Source organism: Pelophylax lessonae (genome assembly GCF_965119305.1).
Source record: "Pelophylax lessonae genome assembly, chromosome: 2".
Classification (NCBI taxonomy): Eukaryota; Metazoa; Chordata; class Amphibia; order Anura; family Ranidae; genus Pelophylax; species Pelophylax lessonae.
This window is the reverse complement of record NC_138769.1, coordinates 381,210,797-381,230,417: the sequence shown is the minus strand read 5'-3', so window position 1 is coordinate 381,230,417 and position 19,621 is coordinate 381,210,797. Positions and strand designations below refer to the sequence as shown.

The window sequence follows — 19,621 nt, the reverse complement described above, 5'->3', positions numbered from 1 at the left end:
TGCCTTATCGCAAAAAATGGCCTGGTCATTAACGGGGTAAAACCTTCCGGTCCAGAAGTGATAATGAATATGAAGGAATTATTAGACAATATTTATACATCATTTGTTTTAGATAATTGGCATTTATCGTCTTGTTCGCAGCCTTTTTTGCTATTGGCTATTCATTTTGTTTATGATGCCCACAACACACAGTGGGGAAAATAATTATTTGATCCTTTTTTTATGTTTGCCCACCTACAAAGAAATGAAGGGTCTATAATTTTTGTGTTTCTTCCTCCAAACACAGCAAGTTGAGTTAATGCCAAAGAGCTCAATTTTGGTCTCATCTGAGTCTCTGACCGCAGCATTTTCTCCCAATACTTCTCTGAATCATTTAGAGGTTTATTGGCACGACTGTACATGCGCCTTCTTGGGGAGGGGGATTTGACATGTTTGGAGGAAGAAAAATGCTGACTATGACCTTAAGAACACTATCCCTACAGTCAAACACGGAGGTGGAGACATTATGCTTTGCGGCTGTTTCTCTGCTAAAGGGACAGACCGACTTTGCTGCATTGAGGGGCCAATGGATGGGGCCATGTATTATAAAATCTTGGATGAGAACCTTCTTCCCTCACCTAGAACACTGAAGATCGGTCATGAAAGAGTCTTTCAGCAAGACAATGACCCAAAACATACCGCCAAGGCAACCTTGGAGTGGCTCAAGAAGAAGCACAATAAGGTTATTGAATGGCCTAGCTAGTCTCCAGACCTTAATCCTATAGAAAATGTACTGGAGGGAGCTGAAACTTCGAGTAGCCAAGTGACAGCCAAGAAAACTTAAGGATTTAGAGATCTGTAAAGAAGAGTGGACCAAAATCCCTCCCGAGATGTGTGCAAACCTCTTAACCAGCTACAAGAAACATCTTACCTCTGTGCTTGCCAACAAGGGTTTCTCCAGCAAGTACTAAGTCATGTTTTGCTTGGGGATCAAATACCTATTTTTCTCACCGAACTGCAACTTAAATCAGAATGTTTGTATTTTGTTTTTTCTGAATTTTTGGTTGATATTCTGTCTCTACCATTTAAAATATACCTATAATTAAAAAATTACAGATCTTTCATTTCTTTGAAAGTGGGCAAACTTACAAAATCTGCAGGGGTTAAAATAATTATTTTCCCCACTGTATGCATGTACTTAATTTGGTTTGGTTTCCTTTTGGACCCTTTCACTCCTTTTTGTCTTCACTAATAGCATATAAATATGTCCTTCATTTGAGCGGTACTTGCATGGGAGTTTCTGGCAAGTGGACAGTTGTTCCCTTTTTTTAGCAGACCCCATAGACATCACGATTTTGAGATTCTTGCGTGCGTGTGCAGTATTCTGTCAAATTTTCGGTTTACTTTGCCACCTGCATAGCATTTCCAGGTTTTGAGATACTATATACACTTGCTAGTTTTGTTTATATAGAATAATTCTTTGTATATACCTAATGTTTTGAGTAGAGCACTGAAGTGTTTTTTTTTTTTTTTTTTAGGTTGGATTATGTCATTCATTATGTATTGGGGTATCCTTCAGAATGAATGGCACTGAACTGCATCAGCAAACAAAACTTGGGTTGTAAATGGAGCCTAATAGGGAGGTTGCATAACAGTTATCAGATGCTGGCTAAACAGTAAGCGATTAACAGATATGTTTATGAGCAATTTTGGTTGAAACAGGTTTCTCCGTTGTGAAACATTGCTCACCTTATATTAGGAATGTAAATATTGTCTATCAATTTGCATCACTTACCTGAAAGAGCAAATTTAAAAACTCATTGGCAAGAGCACTTTTAACACTCCAAATCTGGTAATCTTCCAGTGTAAGATGTCCACTCTAAAGAGGAGATTTGAAAAAAAAAAAAAAAGGATTACTTTCAAAGCTTTTCATTATAGTGAATGCATAGACTTATAGCCCCTGCTGTCCCCCCTACAATATGCAGTTAATAAAATGAAAAAAAAAAAAAGTAAAAAAAATAAAAAAAGGCACATCCAGATCATAGCCTCCATTTCACCAGTAAGCACACAAGAAGCTTACACAACCTGCTACCTGGAGAGCTCTAGCTGATACTAAGAAGGAGTGCTAGGTCTCTTAAGATATACACAGAGACTCTCTTGCACAGAGCGTAGCAGTCCAACTCTGCAGCCCAGGATTTATGTCATTACTAATCTCAGTAGGAACTTTAAATTTAAGCTTTTTAGAGGCTGTAATGCTTTTACCTTACAGTAATTGTAAACAATCACCTTGTAAACCACCATTCAGTTTAAAATAGAAATGAAAGCCATTTCTGTATAGATCTAAAAAAAAAAAAAAAAAATACCTTTTTTCCCTTTTTTATAAGCAATCTTATTCCCTCTGTTCTCAGCTGCATAAGTGCTGGGGGAGGAGAAACAGCAGTACACTGAGCTTCCCAGTGAATGGCTGTGCAGCGGGAGGGGGGGGGGGTGTCAGAACAAGTCTGATCATAGGAGGAGAGTACACTAAGTTCCCAGCAAAGCTAGAGAACTGGCCATGGTTTACTCTCCTGCTTAGTGCGGTCAGTTTTTAATAGGAAAGCAAGAGGACTAACAGAAACACCAGGGATTTCACACAAAGAAAGCAATACAAAGAGAACAGGATACTTTCTCATACAATACCATTACAAGTACATGGTACAGCAGGCACATATCAGGAATAACAAACACATATAGGTGTAACAAACATTTTAAGGCCTTGTGTACACTGCTACTTGTAAATGGACGTTTTGGAGCAGTTGGGCGTTTTTTTCAGAAGCCCCTGAACCCTCCTCTATGTTATCTTATCTGTCCATGTACACTGGCTGGTTTACAGTCATTTAGAGGCAGTTGAGTACAGTGTCGTTTTTTTGGAAACTGTTTGCGTTCAGGATGTTCAGAACGTGTATTTACCGGCGTTTCAAGCGCAAAACACGTCAGAACGCGACCGAACGCGATCATCCGCGTTTAGCGCTTGCATTTTTCCATTTTAAAGGAGAATGATTTTTTGACCTCTAAAAACGGATCTGAGCGCAAACGCCCGCTAAACGCGGCTGCAAACGCGACACAACGGACGTTTTAAACGTCCTTTACATAGCTGTAAAATTCCAGCATTCAAAGGACTTTTTAAAACGTCCCATGTACATGTAGCCTAAGCTTTTGTTGAGCTTTAAAATTTAAAAAGTAAAGGTCTGCTATACCAGCCCCAAACCCTATGGCTTATAAATTAGACCACAGATCAGAGCCTTGATTTCCCCCAGCTAGAAGACCTACAGCCAGTTCTCTACATTGTTTCTACCTTAGCCAACTGAATGTTAGCACTGTGCCTGAACTAATCAGCTTTTTTTTTTTTTGGGCATCACACACGTAGCACCCTACAGGTAGGTGCTAGATAAGTGCATAGTGGGCCTTGTCTGCCTAACAGCAGGGCCATGTTTCTTTTTGCTAGGTAGGTTGTCATGGTTTCCAAGTGTGTCTCCTGAGAGGGGAGTCTCCCCACTGGCTCTATTAGAGGCTTCTGATAGGGCCGTGGAGGAAACCCAATCAGGGGACACATCCTACGCCAGAAGGCAGAATATGCTGCAAAGGTTTCTGGGAGTGGGTATTAGGTTTTGGGGGAAGCGCGTGACACGGTGTCTTTGGCGGGAGCAGAGTCCCAGGAGGGAGATAACGGCTGTCTCTCCTCCTGTTGGAGGAAGTGGATGTCTCGGGGTGTCGCCTGAGAATCCAGAGAGTGCTGAGTTGAGCTGAGGGGATCCGGTGTGCCGAGAACCAGCGGAGAGCGAGAGGGGTTCAGTCCCAGGAAAGCCTACACAGGTCGTGAGTACTGAGGATTGCCCCTGGGGGTCTGCCTGAACAGTTAGAGGAGACCACTCCTGAGGAGGTTCTGGGATCCAGTGTCAGCTAGCTGTAAAGGGGGTACCTAGGTTGAGGACCCTGGAGTAACAGAGGGGGTACATAGTCAGTGGACCCTGAAGAGCTAAAAGTGTAAAGGGGGCCCCTGCAGTTTGGGCCCTGAATTGTACAGAGTACCAGTTGAGAGTTGCAGCTATACAGTAATTCACAGCACGCCACCTCCAGCCAGTGCCAGGCTGGAGAGAGTGGTCAGAGACTTTGTATTGCAGCAGTGTCAGTAGTTCTATGCTCCACAGTCCTGAGTCTTCTGGACCTAGAGTCGAGGATTCAGCACTTCTGTCAAGTTACAGTGTGTTCTAAGCGTCAGTGAGCGCTGGCTAGCTTCGGCTGGCATCAAGGCAGCGTTAACAGACATTTTCCGGATAAAGTCCCAAATTGTATCTAGTTAAGCCTAAAAGGAGTATCCCACTCATTCCCTTCTCCAATCCCCTTTATCCACAATAAAACCACAAAACAAAGATGCTGGAGTTGTCAATGTCTCAGTTCTCACACCCAGGGTCGCAGCTCACGTGGGCTGGGGAGGTAACCGGTAACAATGGCAGACCCACCTCAGGCCCAATGCCTGGAAAACCTGCTACACACACATTAGGCCAGGAGCTAAGAAATGGGGGGCCTAGGCTTAGAGATAGCATATGGGACCTTCACTAAAGTTTAAATTGTATCTCAGTTCCAATTTAACTAGTAAATCAGCCTTCTTTAAAGTAGAATTCCAGGCTCAACCTAACTTGTCTTAAAAATGCTCCCTCCCCACTCTTAACAACTATGCTCACTAACCTGTATAAATAAGATGTATATACTTACCGATTTTCAGCCTGCTTCCGTCATATGATCTGGCTCCCCTGTGTCAATGGTCAACTGACAACGGATAGGCCATAGGAGCCTATAGGTTACGTCACCACTCCCAGGCATTCCCAACCGTTGTCAAGCACTTTCTCCTGCAGCTGTCACTTGTGGACAAAGGGGACCACATGACATTACTGGAGTGGGCTGAAAATAGGTAAGTATATACATCTTTCTAACACAGATTAGTCAGGATAAGTGTTAGGGGGAGCATTTTTAAGAGTAGTTAGGTGTAGCCTGGAATTCTACTTTACAGTTTTAATTTCCATCCAAGTAAAGAGACAAAGTGCTTAAACAGAGTATGACAAAAGTTAATTTCCAGCTGACTAGAAGGTAGAAAACAAAGCTTCTGAAAAGCGCAGTTAAAAACACTGTAAAGCTCATAAACACCAGATTCATTCCCTCAGGCAGCTATAATGCAACTCTATTGCATGCAGCCATGCGATATCCAAATTGAATAAGATTTGCAGAGAAAGATGAGAATTTATTTAGACTTTAAGATGCAAGCTAATTTAAATCTGTGTCTAAAAACTCTGTACATTTCTTTATATATAAATCACACAATGTCATTTAAAAAGTAAGTAAATTCACAAAAATTTTTAACATTATCAGCATATTTTACCAGTCAAAAGGTGAAAAAAAAAAAAAAAATAGAAGAGCATGGTTACAACAACACCAACATCTTAATAAAGAGTGACAGCAGCAAGGTGGTTAATGAGCCCCCTTCTCAATGATAGAAAGAAAAAGAAAGAAAAAATACACTATCAGCAGTACTTAAGGCGGATATATACCTAGTTCAAATCTTGGACGATTCAGCGGGGACTGGCCAAGATTCCAACCATGTATGGGCAGGCTGATTGTACCCAAATAGATCAATTAACCAGGGTACAACCAGCTTGTCAGATTTTTAATGTGATTATTGCCAGCAGCTATAGGCACTAGCAATAATCACTGTGTGTTCTCTTGGCAGGGACGGCTCCCTGCGCTCCACCCTCGACCCCGCCAGGAGAACACAACAGCTCCTTGGAAGGGATTCCCCATCAACACTGACTTCAAGTGAAAAAGCAGAAATAGCCATCTATTAGTCCCTCAATTGAACACAGGCAAATGGGATACTTAAGGTAGTGCGCAGTAGGTACTGATAAAACAGCCCCTGGCATTCATAAAGACTTGCGCAGACAGATTTTGCTAAAGTGTCTCTTATGCATTCTAAAAGTGGTGCAGCATGTGCCAAATTCAAAAAGCGGTCCAGAATTTGTACTTGAAAGTGGGGCATACTGCACCTTTACAGTACATGAGAGACTTTTACAAAAATCTGTCTGTGCCGTTTCTCTCTCCATATGCCCAAAGACAGTTGGTCTCATTTATCTCCACTTTCGATAGATTTTAACTGTCGGTATTGTATTTTCAATTTGGCACATTCATTGCACCACAATATATAAAGTGGCGCTTTTTTAACTACCTGAATTTGGAGCACAAGTCACTGCCAGAACAAAAGTGTTGCAAATGCTTTATGAATTTGGCGCAATTAAGTAATTATCAAGAGAGATTAATGCCAGAAAAGTCGGCAGCAGCTTTATTTAAATTCCCCATAAAGTGCCTAGAGCTCAAAAACACTTTTAAAATCTTATAGTGTTCATTTTCAGAAAATTGGCATGGACATCTAGTATTGTATACAGGTTCCCTTATCTGAGTTTGAGTGTTTTTCCAAACTACATAGAAGTAATGTCACTTAGAAACCCGATGGAGACATGATCAGTAACTAGTTGAGATTGTAGATGTGCATGCGTGGTTGGCGTCACCTGTTGAAAAGCACCGTCACTCAGACATCTGCAAACCAGGTACACTACTGCTTGCGTAAGATACAAGACACCTCCCCGCCGTCAGAATGCAAAGACACAGATCCACCAGGATGGTATGCGTCTGCGGCGGCCACGTCTACCTCAGAATCTGAGGATACTATAGAGGCAGGAGAAGGCCTAGGGCACTTTCGGCTAGTGGCATTTTTTTTACAACTAAATACACTTTTGACACCAGGCTTTCCAAAACTGCAGGAATGGCAGACAGGGGCTGCGACCCGGAGGGTCCCGCAACCGCACTGAGGGGGTTTGTAGGTGTAATTTGGTCCAGGGACTCCATTAGCACCGAGTATAAAAAAAAGCAGTGTCGCTTTAAGATAAAATCGCAAAAAACGTGATCCGCACCACTGCCGCAGCGGTACCACAAGTCCCAGCCCTAACACAGCTTGCAGCAGGGTGAGTGAGGAATACTTAAAGGGACCCCAGGAACATACCACCAAAATGGTCTGGAGGCTTCAGGAACATTCTGTACAAAGAAGAGAAACAATATGGACACAGGAAACTAAAAACACCTGGGTCATGCCTAGAACCCCTAGCATCTACAAAAATATGGCCGCCCATGCATTTCAATGAGAGACTTAACATTGATGCAAAGCAGAAAACGACAGCAAAATTGCAGCCCCCACGGCGCGCCATGCAGTCTCCAGGACCCCCCAGGGGGGTCATCCGACAGAGGCATTGGGGGGTCCCCAGGAGGAGACACCACCAGGACAAAACTTTCCCCTGCAGAACCGCAGCAGCGGCCGCAATACATCCACCCCCCAGAGGTAGGAACCTGCTTGTGGGGGGAGGGGACAGCCGAAGGGGGGGGCCTGGTATCACCGAGAGGCCAGGGGAACCAAGGGATACCCGAGGGTCCGAATTTTCCAGGGAGGGGGCCCACGTCCACCCTGTGACCGCCAGAGAATAGGGGGGCACTTACTCACCATAACACGGCATCAGGTGGGGGCCACTCCGAACAGACTATCTCTCCACCCAGGGTGGGGATGCTAACGGCCAGGGGTACGCTGCGACTCCCAGGTCGTGTGTGCGTCCCGGCGAGGTGTTTCACTCGCGGGCTGCTGCCCCTACCCCCCCCACCCATCCATCGGGGCTCTGTTGTGGCGAGGCCAAGTGCTGGACTATAACCTGCTCACACCTGCTGGCCAGGCTGGGAGACCTTAATGATCTAGTATATCCAGTCCAAAACCCAGTGAGTTGTAGTTCTCACAAGAACACTAAATAAAAAATAAAGTCTTAAAAAAAAAAGTTCCCAAAAAAAAAAAATAGCTAAGACCGAAGTCCCAGCAGAGAACTTGGTCCTACTCCTAAACTAGGCATAAACAAACTGAGGGCTATAGCAGAGTGTGTGCCTGTATGCATGCAGGGACTGCCCCATAGGCATGGTAAAGTTTTTTCCTGCCTAGTGTCCTACTCCTGTAGGGGGCAGCATAACCCAATGGTCAAGAAGATATGGAGCTGCGTCTGCCAATGAACGATAGAGAAATGATATGGTTTAGGATTACTTTGTTGTTTCAGGGCTTTGGCAGCTTACAGCCATTGAGTCAACTATGAATTCAGCATCATATTAACCACCTAACGACTGCCCACCGCAGATTTACTGCGGCAGACAGCCGCTCCTGGGAAAACCGACGTAGTACTACGCAGCTCACTCAGGAGATTCTAGGGGGCGAATGGTCCCGCAAAAAATCGCAGATCGCCGACATTACTAGTAAAAAATAAAAAATAAAAAAAAAAATTCAATAAAGATGACATACATCTTTACCGTAGTTCGTAAACGCAATACCTTTTGCACTAACCAATCAAAATACGCTTATTGCAATTTCTTTTACCAAAAAATGTAGCAGAAAAAAAAATGTATTTTAGATTTTTTTTTTTTTTTTTTGAGAATTTCATATAAAAGAATGTGAAAAATATTGTTATTTTTTCAAAATTGTCTCCCTTTTTTTGTTTATAGCACAAAAAATAAAGATCACAGAGGTGATCAAATACCACCAAAAGAAAGCTCTATTTGTGGGGAAAAAAGGAAGACAATTTTGTTTGGGTACAGCATCGCATGACCCCGCAATTGTCCCTTAAACTCACTCAGTGCCAAATCGCAAAATAGGGCCTGGTCATTGAGCAGCCACATCCTCCGGGGCTAAAGTGGTTAAAGTGCGCTTGGTGAAAATGTAGGTTATCTGTTCAAAAGTTGAAGCTGAACCAGAAAATTATCTTCAAATCCACCAAGGAATGGCTAAAAAAGAAGAAATGGAGGATTATGGACTGGCCTAGTCAAAGCCCTGATTTGAATCCCATTGAAATGTTTTCTGGGGATTTGATATGGGCAGATCATGCAAGGGAACCCATAAACATCTTCCAGTTAAAAAACATTTTGCAGAAATGGGCAAACATTTTAGTAAGTTGTTAGAGACTGGTAAGTCTCCATCCTTACTGGTTTAGTAAGGATGTTAGAGACTGGTGCCCAGTTATACCAAATACCTACAAGAAGAAATTTCTTCTTCAGAGAAGGTAGCAAGTATTCGCTTCTGATGCCAAGGGTGAACTTACTTTTACCACAGTACACCATTAAATTAACTTTAAACTGCAAAGGACAGTACAACAAACCACAATTTGGTTTACATTTTATTGCATATATGAACGAATATACAGTTAATATTACAATGAAATAATATATGTAATTACCTTTGTTGTGTCATGTGTTTTTAATATAATGTCTATGATATCTGAAAGATTCAAGTTTAATTCCTATAAATAAGAAAAGAAGAAAACAAAACATTGACCTGAGAAAAACATGAAAAATCCTAGATTTATGACATTTGCATATATCAATTTAGAGGATTCTACACATGCATGTTTAATGTTACTATCTGCCTACATACTGGCCAAACACCCACATTTAAATAAGTGTAGCTATCTATTAAAAAGAAAAATGAAAAGTTCATGTAAAGACAATTTTTGAAAACGAATTTCAGGCATTTACAATTTCAGTTGTTAGTAACTGTGCCACACCAAAGAGTGATAAATATGCTAAATATTGATTCAGTGGCAACATCTGTACAAACGTCTCAATGTACAAATGTTTTTGTTTGAGACATTTGTACAGATGTTTCCACTTGATGGATAATTCATATTTTTGTCATTGTTTGGTGTGACACAAGTGCGAACAACTAACTGTATATGCTTGGTGTTTTTAGAAACCCTTCTTGTTCACATTTAAATGTGAACATGGCTGTTATTTTGGGAAAACTTGCTCAGTTATGACATTTATGTATACAGACAATGCCCAGGTTACAAACAAGATAGGTTGGAACAGGTACTTTTACTAAGTGTAAATCCAGCCAATAAAATGGGATTTTTGACTTACCGTAAAATCTATTTCTCTGATGTTCATTGAAGGACACAGCTTTTGATCTTCTTAACCATTGGGATATACTGCCCCCTACAGGAGTAGGACACTAGGCAGAAAAAAAGTCTGGCTACGCCTAAGGGCAGTCCCAGGGGGTATACTCCCTCTCTCTGCTAAAAGGTACTCCGTTTTGTTACAAGCAGTGTCAGAAGAATTACAACTCCACAGAGGAGTGGGTGCTATGTCCGTCAATGAACATCAGAGAAATTGATTTTACAATAAGTCAAAAATCCCAAAGTTCTCTTTCATTGATTGATGGACACAGCTCCTGATCTTCTTAACCATTGGGACGTCCCAAAGCAGTGTTAAACATTAGGGGTGGGAACAGCGAAAAAGAAACTCCCAAGGCTCGCTATAGCCAACCAGGTAAACAGGAGCTCAACCAAAACAACTGGAGCTTGCCTAAAAAAGAAAAAAATACACCGTCAAAGAGGACAAGGTCCTCTAAACCGCAGCCTGCAAAACTTTGCGGCCAAAGAAAGCATCCGCAGATTCCAACACATCCGCTTTATAGAACTTTATGAAAGTGAGCACCGACGACCAAGTGATGATGATGACGGAAGGCCAAGAAGGCACTGAGCACCCCAGTAGAGAGCACCTCGACAGGGAAAGGAGGAACCTGACCCCTGATGGAATAGGCCTGAATCACCCTCTGTTTGATCCATCTGGAAATGGTCGCAGACAAAGCAGACAACCCTTTCCGGGACCCATCCGCATGCAACAAATAGTGAGTCTGACTTCCTAAAAGACTCAGTAGCTGCCAGGTACACCTTAAGTTCCCAGACCACATCCAAGGCATGCAAAGCAATTTCCTTCTGCTGTTTTGGCCTGGGACGCCGGGAAGGCAACGCAAATGAAAATCAGAGACAACCTGAGGAAGGAACGACGGACAGGGGCAAAGAACCACCTTATCTCTGTGAACCACCAAGTAGGGTAAACAACAGGATAACACCACCAATTCCAACATCCTGCATGCAGAGGAAAGCCACCAAAAAGGCCACCTTCTGGGACAGTGTAAGCAGGAGAATCTCCCGAAGATTTTCAAAAGTCGTCTTCTGGAGGACTGAGAGCACCAAATTGAGGTCCCAAAGCGGCAACAGAGACCGAACTCCCTGAAAGCAAGTCGGCAACAGTGAGTATGTGGCCAAGGGCCATTGAAAGAAGACCGCCAAGGCCGACACCTGACCCTCGATAGTACTCAAGGCCAGTTTCTGCTAAAACCCCCCTTGAAGAAAAGTCAAGATCCGAGCCATCGAAAAAGAGCGAGGATGAACCCCAAGATACTCACACCAGGCAATGTACGTCATCCATGTACGATGGTAGATCTTCCTAGAAGTAGATTTCCTAGCTTTTAACAGTGTTGGAATCACTGACTCAGACAAACCTCAATCCATCAGCACCTGGCGCTCAATAGCCAAGCCGTCAAAGCCAGCGACTGTAAAGCAGAATGGTAGATTGGTCCTTGGGACAGCAGATCCTCCCTAAGAGGAAGATTCTAAGGAACGTCGGCCATCAGCCACACCAGATCGGCATACCAAGCTTGGCGAGGCCAGTCCGGGACCTCTAAGATGACCGGAATTCCTTATACCTCGATCCTGCGTAGAAGTCTTGGCAGAAGCTTGAGAGGAGGGAAGGCATAAATCAGACAATACTGACCCCAAGGGGCCACCACCGCATCTGTGGTGTTTGTCAGAGGATCCCGTGACCGAGCCACAAACCTCTGCATCTTTCTGTTAAGCCGAGATGCCAACAGATCCACCTCAGGGATGCCCCACCAGAGACACAACTGATGAAACACCTCCGGATGAAGGGACCACTCCCCTTGGTCCAACGCCTACCGACTGAGGTAATCTGCCTGCCAGTTTTCCACCCCAGGAATGTGTATGGTGGAGAGGGCTGGAATGAACCATTCTGCCCACCTTAGAATGCCAGCTGTCGCCAGAGCTGCCAGGACACTTCTTGTGCCCCACTGGTGATTGACATAAGCCACAGCCGTGGCATTGTCCGATTGAATCCGCACTGGACATCCCTGAAGACGATCCGCTCAATGTTCCAGGCACAGCCTGATCGCTCAGAGTTCCAAGACATTGATTAGTAGTCTGGACTCTTCTATTGTCCATCCCCTGAGCAGGATTTTTGCCAAGGCCCCTAGGCTGACAGGCTGGAATCTGTGGTGACCACTGTCCAATACAAGGGGAGGAAGAATTTGCCCAGCTGAAGAACAAAGCCATCATATCAAGGACTCTTTCATTCCCCCCGGCTCAGCTGGATCAGATTGTCCAGAGACTGTGGATTTTTGTCCCATTTGGCCAGAATCTCCCTTGCAGGGACCTCTTATGGAACTGTGCAAACGGACCCACCTCGAAGGTGGACACCATCAGGCCCAGCACCCGCATGCACGTCCAGAGGGATGATCAGGAGACGAATTGCAGCCTGCAGTTTCTGGAGTTTGTCCAGAGGAAGGAGCACTCTGGCAGAGTCAGACCCAGATAGTCCAGCTTTGTGGACGGAAGCAGAACAGCCTTCTGAAAATTCAGAATCCAGCTGAACTCCCCTCAAACTTGTATGGTTATTTCCAGGTTTTCCACCAGAGCAGTAGGAGACTCCGCTCGCAGAAGGAGGTCATCCAAGTAGCCCAGTACCGCAATCCCCCATTGGCGTAACAATGCTAGCACCGAGGCCAACACATGAAGACATGTGGAGCAGAGGCAAGACCAAAGGGTAACGCCATAAACTGATAATGCTCCTCTCCCACGGCAAAGTGGAGGAAGTGCTGGAGACCGACACATTTTAGAATGTGAAGGTAAGTGCTCTTGAAGTCGATAGAGGCAAGAAAATCCCCCTGATGCAGGGAAGTCACCACTGTGCGAATGGACTCTATTCTGAACCCGCACAAAACAGTTCAGCGCCTTGAGGTCCAGAATTGGACGCGCATCGCATTTCTTCCTGGGGATTGTAAACAGGTTTGAGCAAAACCCCTGAAAACGTTCCTAAGTCAGAACCGGGACCATCACCCTTTAATAGTAAAATGTCTTGCACGGCCCCAAAAAGAGCCTGTAAGCGGACCAGGGACAGTCACACGTTGGGGGGAAGAACCTTACTGGAGGGAAAGAACTAAACTCGATCTTGTAGCCAGACCGAATGACCTCATGGACCCACTTGCCATGTACCAGGGGAATCCACGAGTCTGGGAACCAGCGAAGACGTCCCCCCAACCCAGGTACGGGTGAGGGTGCACCTTCCTGCCGAAGGGGCCTTGTCCATGAGTATGAGGAAGCCCGCTCTTGACTTGCCAGACCAAGTTTGCTTGGATCCTCCAGAGGAGGCCCCAAAGAGCTTCGATCCCTTGTCAGTCGACCCTGAGGAACAAAAAACTTCTTATGGAGGAGGGCCCACTTCTACGACGAGGGTCCTTGCCCTTAGTAGCCTGCAGAAGAAAAGTACTCTTCCCCCTTGTGAGACCTTTAATGACGTCATCCAGGGTAGCACCAAACAGGCAATCTCCTTGAAAGGGAAGATCAGTCAAGGCCTTTTTAGAAGTCTGGTCCGCAGACCAGCAGTTGAGCCAAAAGACACGCCGAAGGACCACTGCCGAAACAGAGAGTCGAGCCACTAGGGGAGCCACATCCAAAGAGGCATCACAGATAAACTGCAGCCCCTGGACCAGCTGGTCTGCCAACTCAGCAAAGGCAGGGGGGAGCTACTCCCACTCCAGGTCACGGCGCAAATGCCTAGTCCATTCGGTCAGAGTTTGCAACATCAGTGCAATGGCGAAGACCGGTCTAAGTGCCGATTCACAACAGGAAACATATTGCTGGCCATTTCTGTCAAAATCAGAGGGGAAAGGGAACACCTTTTCCGCTCTGGATGGCTTGTAAGTGCCAAAGGGAACCTGTGCCTCTGTTGCAGCTGTATCCTGCATCTTTAAGGTGTCATGCATAGCTACAATTAGTGCGTTCACCAGCGCCTTTAAGTGCACGGTTGCAGAAGTAGAGGAATCCTCCTCACTATCAAAGGATTCAGGGCGCATGTTCGCAGACCCAGCAGGGTGACCTGCAGCGGCCGAATCAGATTCAAGATCTGATGAGATAGATGAAGCAGGGGAAGGCAAGGGGGCTCTTTTTGCCAGCCCGTCGCCAAAAAACAACCTCCACCCGGGACACAAAGGACTCCAGGACCACCGACAGTGCATCAATGGATGGATGGGATCCCGAGGGTCCCTCAGCCTCAGAGAGGGGATCAGGTCGGGAGATGTGCTCCAAAGACTCCATGAGTCCCCAGGAGGACCCACCAAAAAAGTGTGAAACACTAAGGGACAACCCCCGCTGCTCTGGCAGTCCACCCAGCTGCCAGTCACAGAGCACCAATAGATCCTCAGCAGAGAGGGAGAGGACCCCACCAGATTCACCATCCCGCAGAAACCAGGCATGGCAGCCACCAGGAGAATCTGCCCTGCATGAGTGGCAATCAGAGAATTAAAAGATCCAGGAGTCAGCACCAGGGGATGAGGAGGGGCTCCTAACGTCGAAAACACCACCCAGAAGTCTCCCCATACATGGCCGCCGCTGTTTTCTATGGCAAACAACTGCAAAATGGTCACCGAACTACACAAACATGGCCGCTGTGCATTGCAGCACAAGGCTACAAAAAATGGTGGCCCTGCGAGGCACCACGAGGCTCCCAGGAGGGTTCCCTAAGCCTGAAGGGCCAAGACATGGGGATGCTTGACGTGAAGGAGGGGAACCCGGGGGTCCGACCGTCCCATGGAGGGGCCCGCGTCCACCCCAAAACCCTCCAGGGGGAGAGGGGGGACAGCTACTGACCATACCAGGAATCAAGCGGGCACCGCTCCAGGCAGAATCCCTCGACATCTAAACGGGGGGGGGGGCTGTCGGGCCAGGAGGAATGATGCGACTTGGGCCAAGACCCGGTTGTATGCGACCTCGCAAGGCAATTAACTTGCAGGCCAGCCCCCGTCCGGTGGGGTTAAGTCGCGACTGACCTAGAGCAGAGCTGACGTCTGCGCGCACTCACTGGCCAGACTGGGGTGACCACTGGATCTAAAAAAAAAAAAATTGCCAGGACTAGAGATCCCAACAAGGAACTAGGTCCTTGCTCCTGGCTGGGGCAGAAAAAAACCTATAGCAGAGAGAGGGATTATACCCCCTGGGACTGCCCATAGGTGTAGCTAGACTTTTTTCTGCCTAGTGTCCTACCCCTGTAGGGGGCAGTAGAACCCAATTGTTAAGATGATCAGGAGCTGTGTCTGTCAATGAACGAAAGAGAAAATAATTTTTGCATTTTTTTTGGGATTGCATTGGGAAGGGATAGCACCCTTGTGATGTTTGTTTTGCTGTCTGTGCCCCTGGTCAGAAGATTTCACCTCACTTTCTGTCCTTGTGATAATTGGATTTTGAAAATGTTGGGTTGCCGTGGAAAGAAGGATTGGTGATAAAGCTTCAGTGGAGACACCTTTTTCCCATGATAACTCTTACAGGAGTGAATTTTCCTTCCTAGGGGTAGATTTCCTCTCACTTCCTGTTGTCTCCCTCCATTTGTAAGTATGAGTCAGGTGTATGTAAATTGGGGACTGCCTGTAATTGGACAAGGTTTATTTATATGAGGCAGATTTTGAACAAAGTGATACACTGACAACTGTGGTGAAGACAGTACTGTAGATATGGAATGTATTACTTTATTGTTAAATATTCCACACCTCTCTACATGTCTTTTAACGTTTTTAAATTTTTTGCAATGTCCTTTTAAATATCCTACATTTATAAACATTGGTAACATCAAACGCGTAAACAGCATCGGGCACCGACTACCTGCACAATGATGCATATTTCTTATGAACTACAGTTGTGCTCATAAGTTTACATACCCTGGCAGATTTTATGATATTTCTTGACCATTTTACAGAGAATATAAATAATAATACAAACTATTCTTTCACTCATGGTTAGTGTTTGGCTGAAGCTATTTATTATCAATCAACTGTGTTTACTCTTTTTAAATCATAATGACAACAGAAACTACCCAAATGACCCTGATCAAAAGTTTACATACCCCAGGTCTTAATACTGTGTATTTCCCCTTTTTAACATCAATGACAGCTTGAAGTCTTTTGTGTTTTTTGTGGATGAGGCTCTTTATCTTCTCAGATGGTAAAGCTGCCCATTCTTCATGGCAAAAAGCCTCCAGTTCCTGTAAATTTGTGGGATGTCTTGCATGAACTGCACGTTTGAGATCTCCCCAGAGTGGCTCAATGATATTGAGGTCAGGAGACTAAGATGGGCCACTCCAGAACTTTCACTTTATTCTGCTGTAGCCAATGACAGGTCAACCTGGCCTTGTGTTTAGGATCATTGTCATGTTGGAATGTCCAAGTACGTCCCATGCGCAACTTCCAGGCTGATGAATGCAAATTTTCCTCCAGTATTTTTTGATAACCTACTGCATTCATCTTGCCATCAATTCTGACAAAATTTCCTGTACCTTTGTAGCTCACATCCCCAAAACATCAGCGATCCCCCTCCATGTTTCACAGTAGGAATGGTGTACCTTTCATCATAGGCCTTGTTGACTCCTCTCCAAATGTAGCGTTTATGGTTGTGGCCAAAAAGTTCAATTTTGGTCTCATCACTCCAAATTACTTTGTGACAGGTTTGAGGCTTGTCTCTGTGCTGTTTGGCGTATTGTAAGCGGGATACTTTGTGGCATTTGCATAATAATGGCTTTCTTCTCGCGACTCGACCATGCAGCCCATCCTTCTTCAAGTGCCTCCTTATTGTGCATCTTGAAACAGTCACACCACATGTTTTCAGAGAGTCCTGTATTTCACCTGAAGTTATTTGTGGGTTTTCTTTGCATCTCGAACAATTTATCTGGCAGTTGTGGCTGAAATTTTAGTTGGTCTACCTGACCGTGGTTTAATTTCAACAGAACCTCTCATTTTCCACTTCTTCATTAGAGTTTGAACACTGCTGATTGGCATTCTCAATTCCTTGGATATCTTTTTATATCCCTTTCCTTTTTTATACAGTTCAACTACCATTTCCCACAGATCCTTTGACAATTCTTTTGCTTTTCTGAGGACTCAGAATCCAGAAACATCAGGGCAGCACTGGATGAAAGATGCAAGGGTCTGTCAGGCGTCCATAAACTCACTGACCTTTTATACAAACACACTAATTACAAGCAAACAGATCACAGGTTTAAAACCCTTTTGTGTCAACTTGTGTGCATGTTATCAGGCCAAAATCACCAGGGTATGTAAACTTTAGATCAGGGTCATTTGGGTAGTTTCTGTTGTCATTATGATTTAAAAAGAGTAAACACAGTTGATTGATAATAAATGGCTTTAGCCAAACACGAACCATGATTGAAAGAAAAGTTTTTGTGTTATTCATATTCTCGGACAAATGGCCAAGAAATCATAAATTCTGCCAGGGTATGTAAACTTATGAGCACAGCTGTATACTTGCATTAGATAGCGCAGATCATAACCAAATACGCAGAGCAAATCAGAGTGGCTCTGTGCCTTGTGATCACCGTGCCTACAGCTGTACATTACAAACTCTTAACTAATGTGTTTGTCTCAACAACTGCTGGATGCTAAGCCCCTTCTGACTATTTTAACCTGTTATGGACCCCCCCCTCCACGCAGATATACTGCGGCAGGGCGACCCTCCTGCGCGAAATCACGTACCTGTACGTGATTTTATGCACTGGGTATGGGGGGACCGGCTCATGCTGTGATTGGAAACGCTGATCATTCTCAGGAGATGCAGAATGGCAGTCTGCCTATGTAAGAGGAGAAGATGGAGATCTTGTGTTTCTGCTAAGTAGGAACACGGATCTCTGTCTTGCCCCAGTCAAAGAATCTCAGCACAGTTAGAAAGCACTCCCCAGGAGCACATTTAAAGCTTTGATCCCCCCCTATTAACCCCTTCCCTGCCAATGTCATTAGTACAGTGACAGTGCATTTTGTTTTAGCACTGATCACTGTATTAGGGTCACTGGTCCCCAAAAAAATGTCAGGGTTAGTCCGCCACAATGTTGCAGTCCCGCTAAAAATCGCTGATCAACCCCATTACTAGTAAAAAAATAAAAATAAAAAAAATTCAATAAATCTATCCCATAGTTTGTTGACGCTATAACTTTTGCGCAAACCAGTCACTATACGCTTATTGGGAGGTTTTTACCAAAAAATTTTAGCAGAATTCATATTGGCCTAAATTGATGAAGAAATTAGATTTTTTTAATTTTTTTTATTGGATAGGTTTTATAGCAAAGTAAAAAATATTGTTTTTTTTTTTTTCAAAATTGTTGGTCTTTTTTTAGGGAGGCATCAATTTTATTTGGGTACAGCGTTGCATAACCGTGCAATTCTAAGTTAGAGTAACGCAGTGCCATATTGCAAAAAGTGGCCTGGTCATGAAGAGGGGTTAATAAAGATCTTCTTTAGAGAAGGTGGTAGCTCTTTGACCGTATAGTGTTTTTTTTTTTTTTTTTTTTAAAAAGATGATTTGTTGGGTTTAAGTCTGTAAAACATTCACTTGTGGTATAGTAGTTGGGGTATTGTGTGGGTACAGGGACTGCGACGTGTTTAGTGTGTACCATGAGTAGGATTAGACTAAACTTAACTATGTTTTCTTAGTCCACTCCCAATATAAAGCGCAGCTTAGCCACACCCACGCTTCATGTAGAGTACACCGCACATTGTGTGCCCCTCCAAGTACTGAGGTTAGGGGTTATGTCTGTGAAAATCTTGCTTCTGGCACCATATTTAAAACATATTTTGTGGGAGGTACTGAAGGCCCAAAGTACCCTAATGATGGGGCACTGCAAACATGCAATTTAAAAAATTCTTAGATCTGGCATTGTACCTTGTTCTAAATTTCCAGTATAAAAGTTTATGAGATCTTTGTTTAACGTCTCCAACCTGGAGCTAAAGGGTGTTTTAAAAAGTACTGCATTGCAAGTGCTGCATGTAACAATTTTGTTACAACAGAAAATGTTTCAAGATTCCCCATAACCTATACATATATGACGTTTCATTACACTGAATGAACATTTTGGTGCAGAAAAAGAAACCGAAAATGCAGGATGCACTTGGCCAAAAACCGAAAATTACAGTTTTTAAAAAAATATTTATATTTTTATATATAATTATATTATATTCAACTTTTTAATTAATATGAAAAATGAATTTATTGTTTGCCATTATTGGCACCTTTAGCGCAAGAAAAGCTAAAGAAAAATGTATTCCTTTAAATTCTATGTATGTCTTCACACTGTTCCATTGTGCTTCCGTTGTGCACCTCCCTGGTAAAATGCATTGAAAACGCAGCAAGAACCCATCAATTATACACCCATGTTACGTTTTGATGCCTTTTTTTGTAATCCCAAGCCCTATGAAAAACATCATAAGCATGGTAAAATCGCAGCAAAATCACCTCAAATTCACGGCAAAATCGCCATGAATTTGTGCCAAAACGACGTGCATTTTCAGTACCATCATCGGCACCGTTTTCTCTTTTTGGCAAACTGCCGATAACATCCTTTTCGCCCGATATGT

At 44.1% G+C, this 19,621-nt stretch overlaps 1 protein-coding gene across 2 annotated transcripts in view; it reads right to left on the bottom strand.

The window, feature by feature from the left end:
- Positions 1-19,621, bottom strand: part of USP32 (ubiquitin specific peptidase 32) — a 781,032-nt gene that overhangs the window by 165,995 nt on the left and 595,416 nt on the right. For both annotated transcript variants that reach the window (XM_082245728.1, XM_082245729.1), the window contains 2 exons: positions 9,315-9,377; positions 1,775-1,858 (listed from right to left, as the gene is read on the bottom strand). In XM_082245728.1, coding sequence (XP_082101854.1) covers positions 1,775-1,858; positions 9,315-9,377 — 147 coding nt within the window. The remainder of the gene's footprint in view (positions 1-1,774; positions 1,859-9,314; positions 9,378-19,621) is intronic.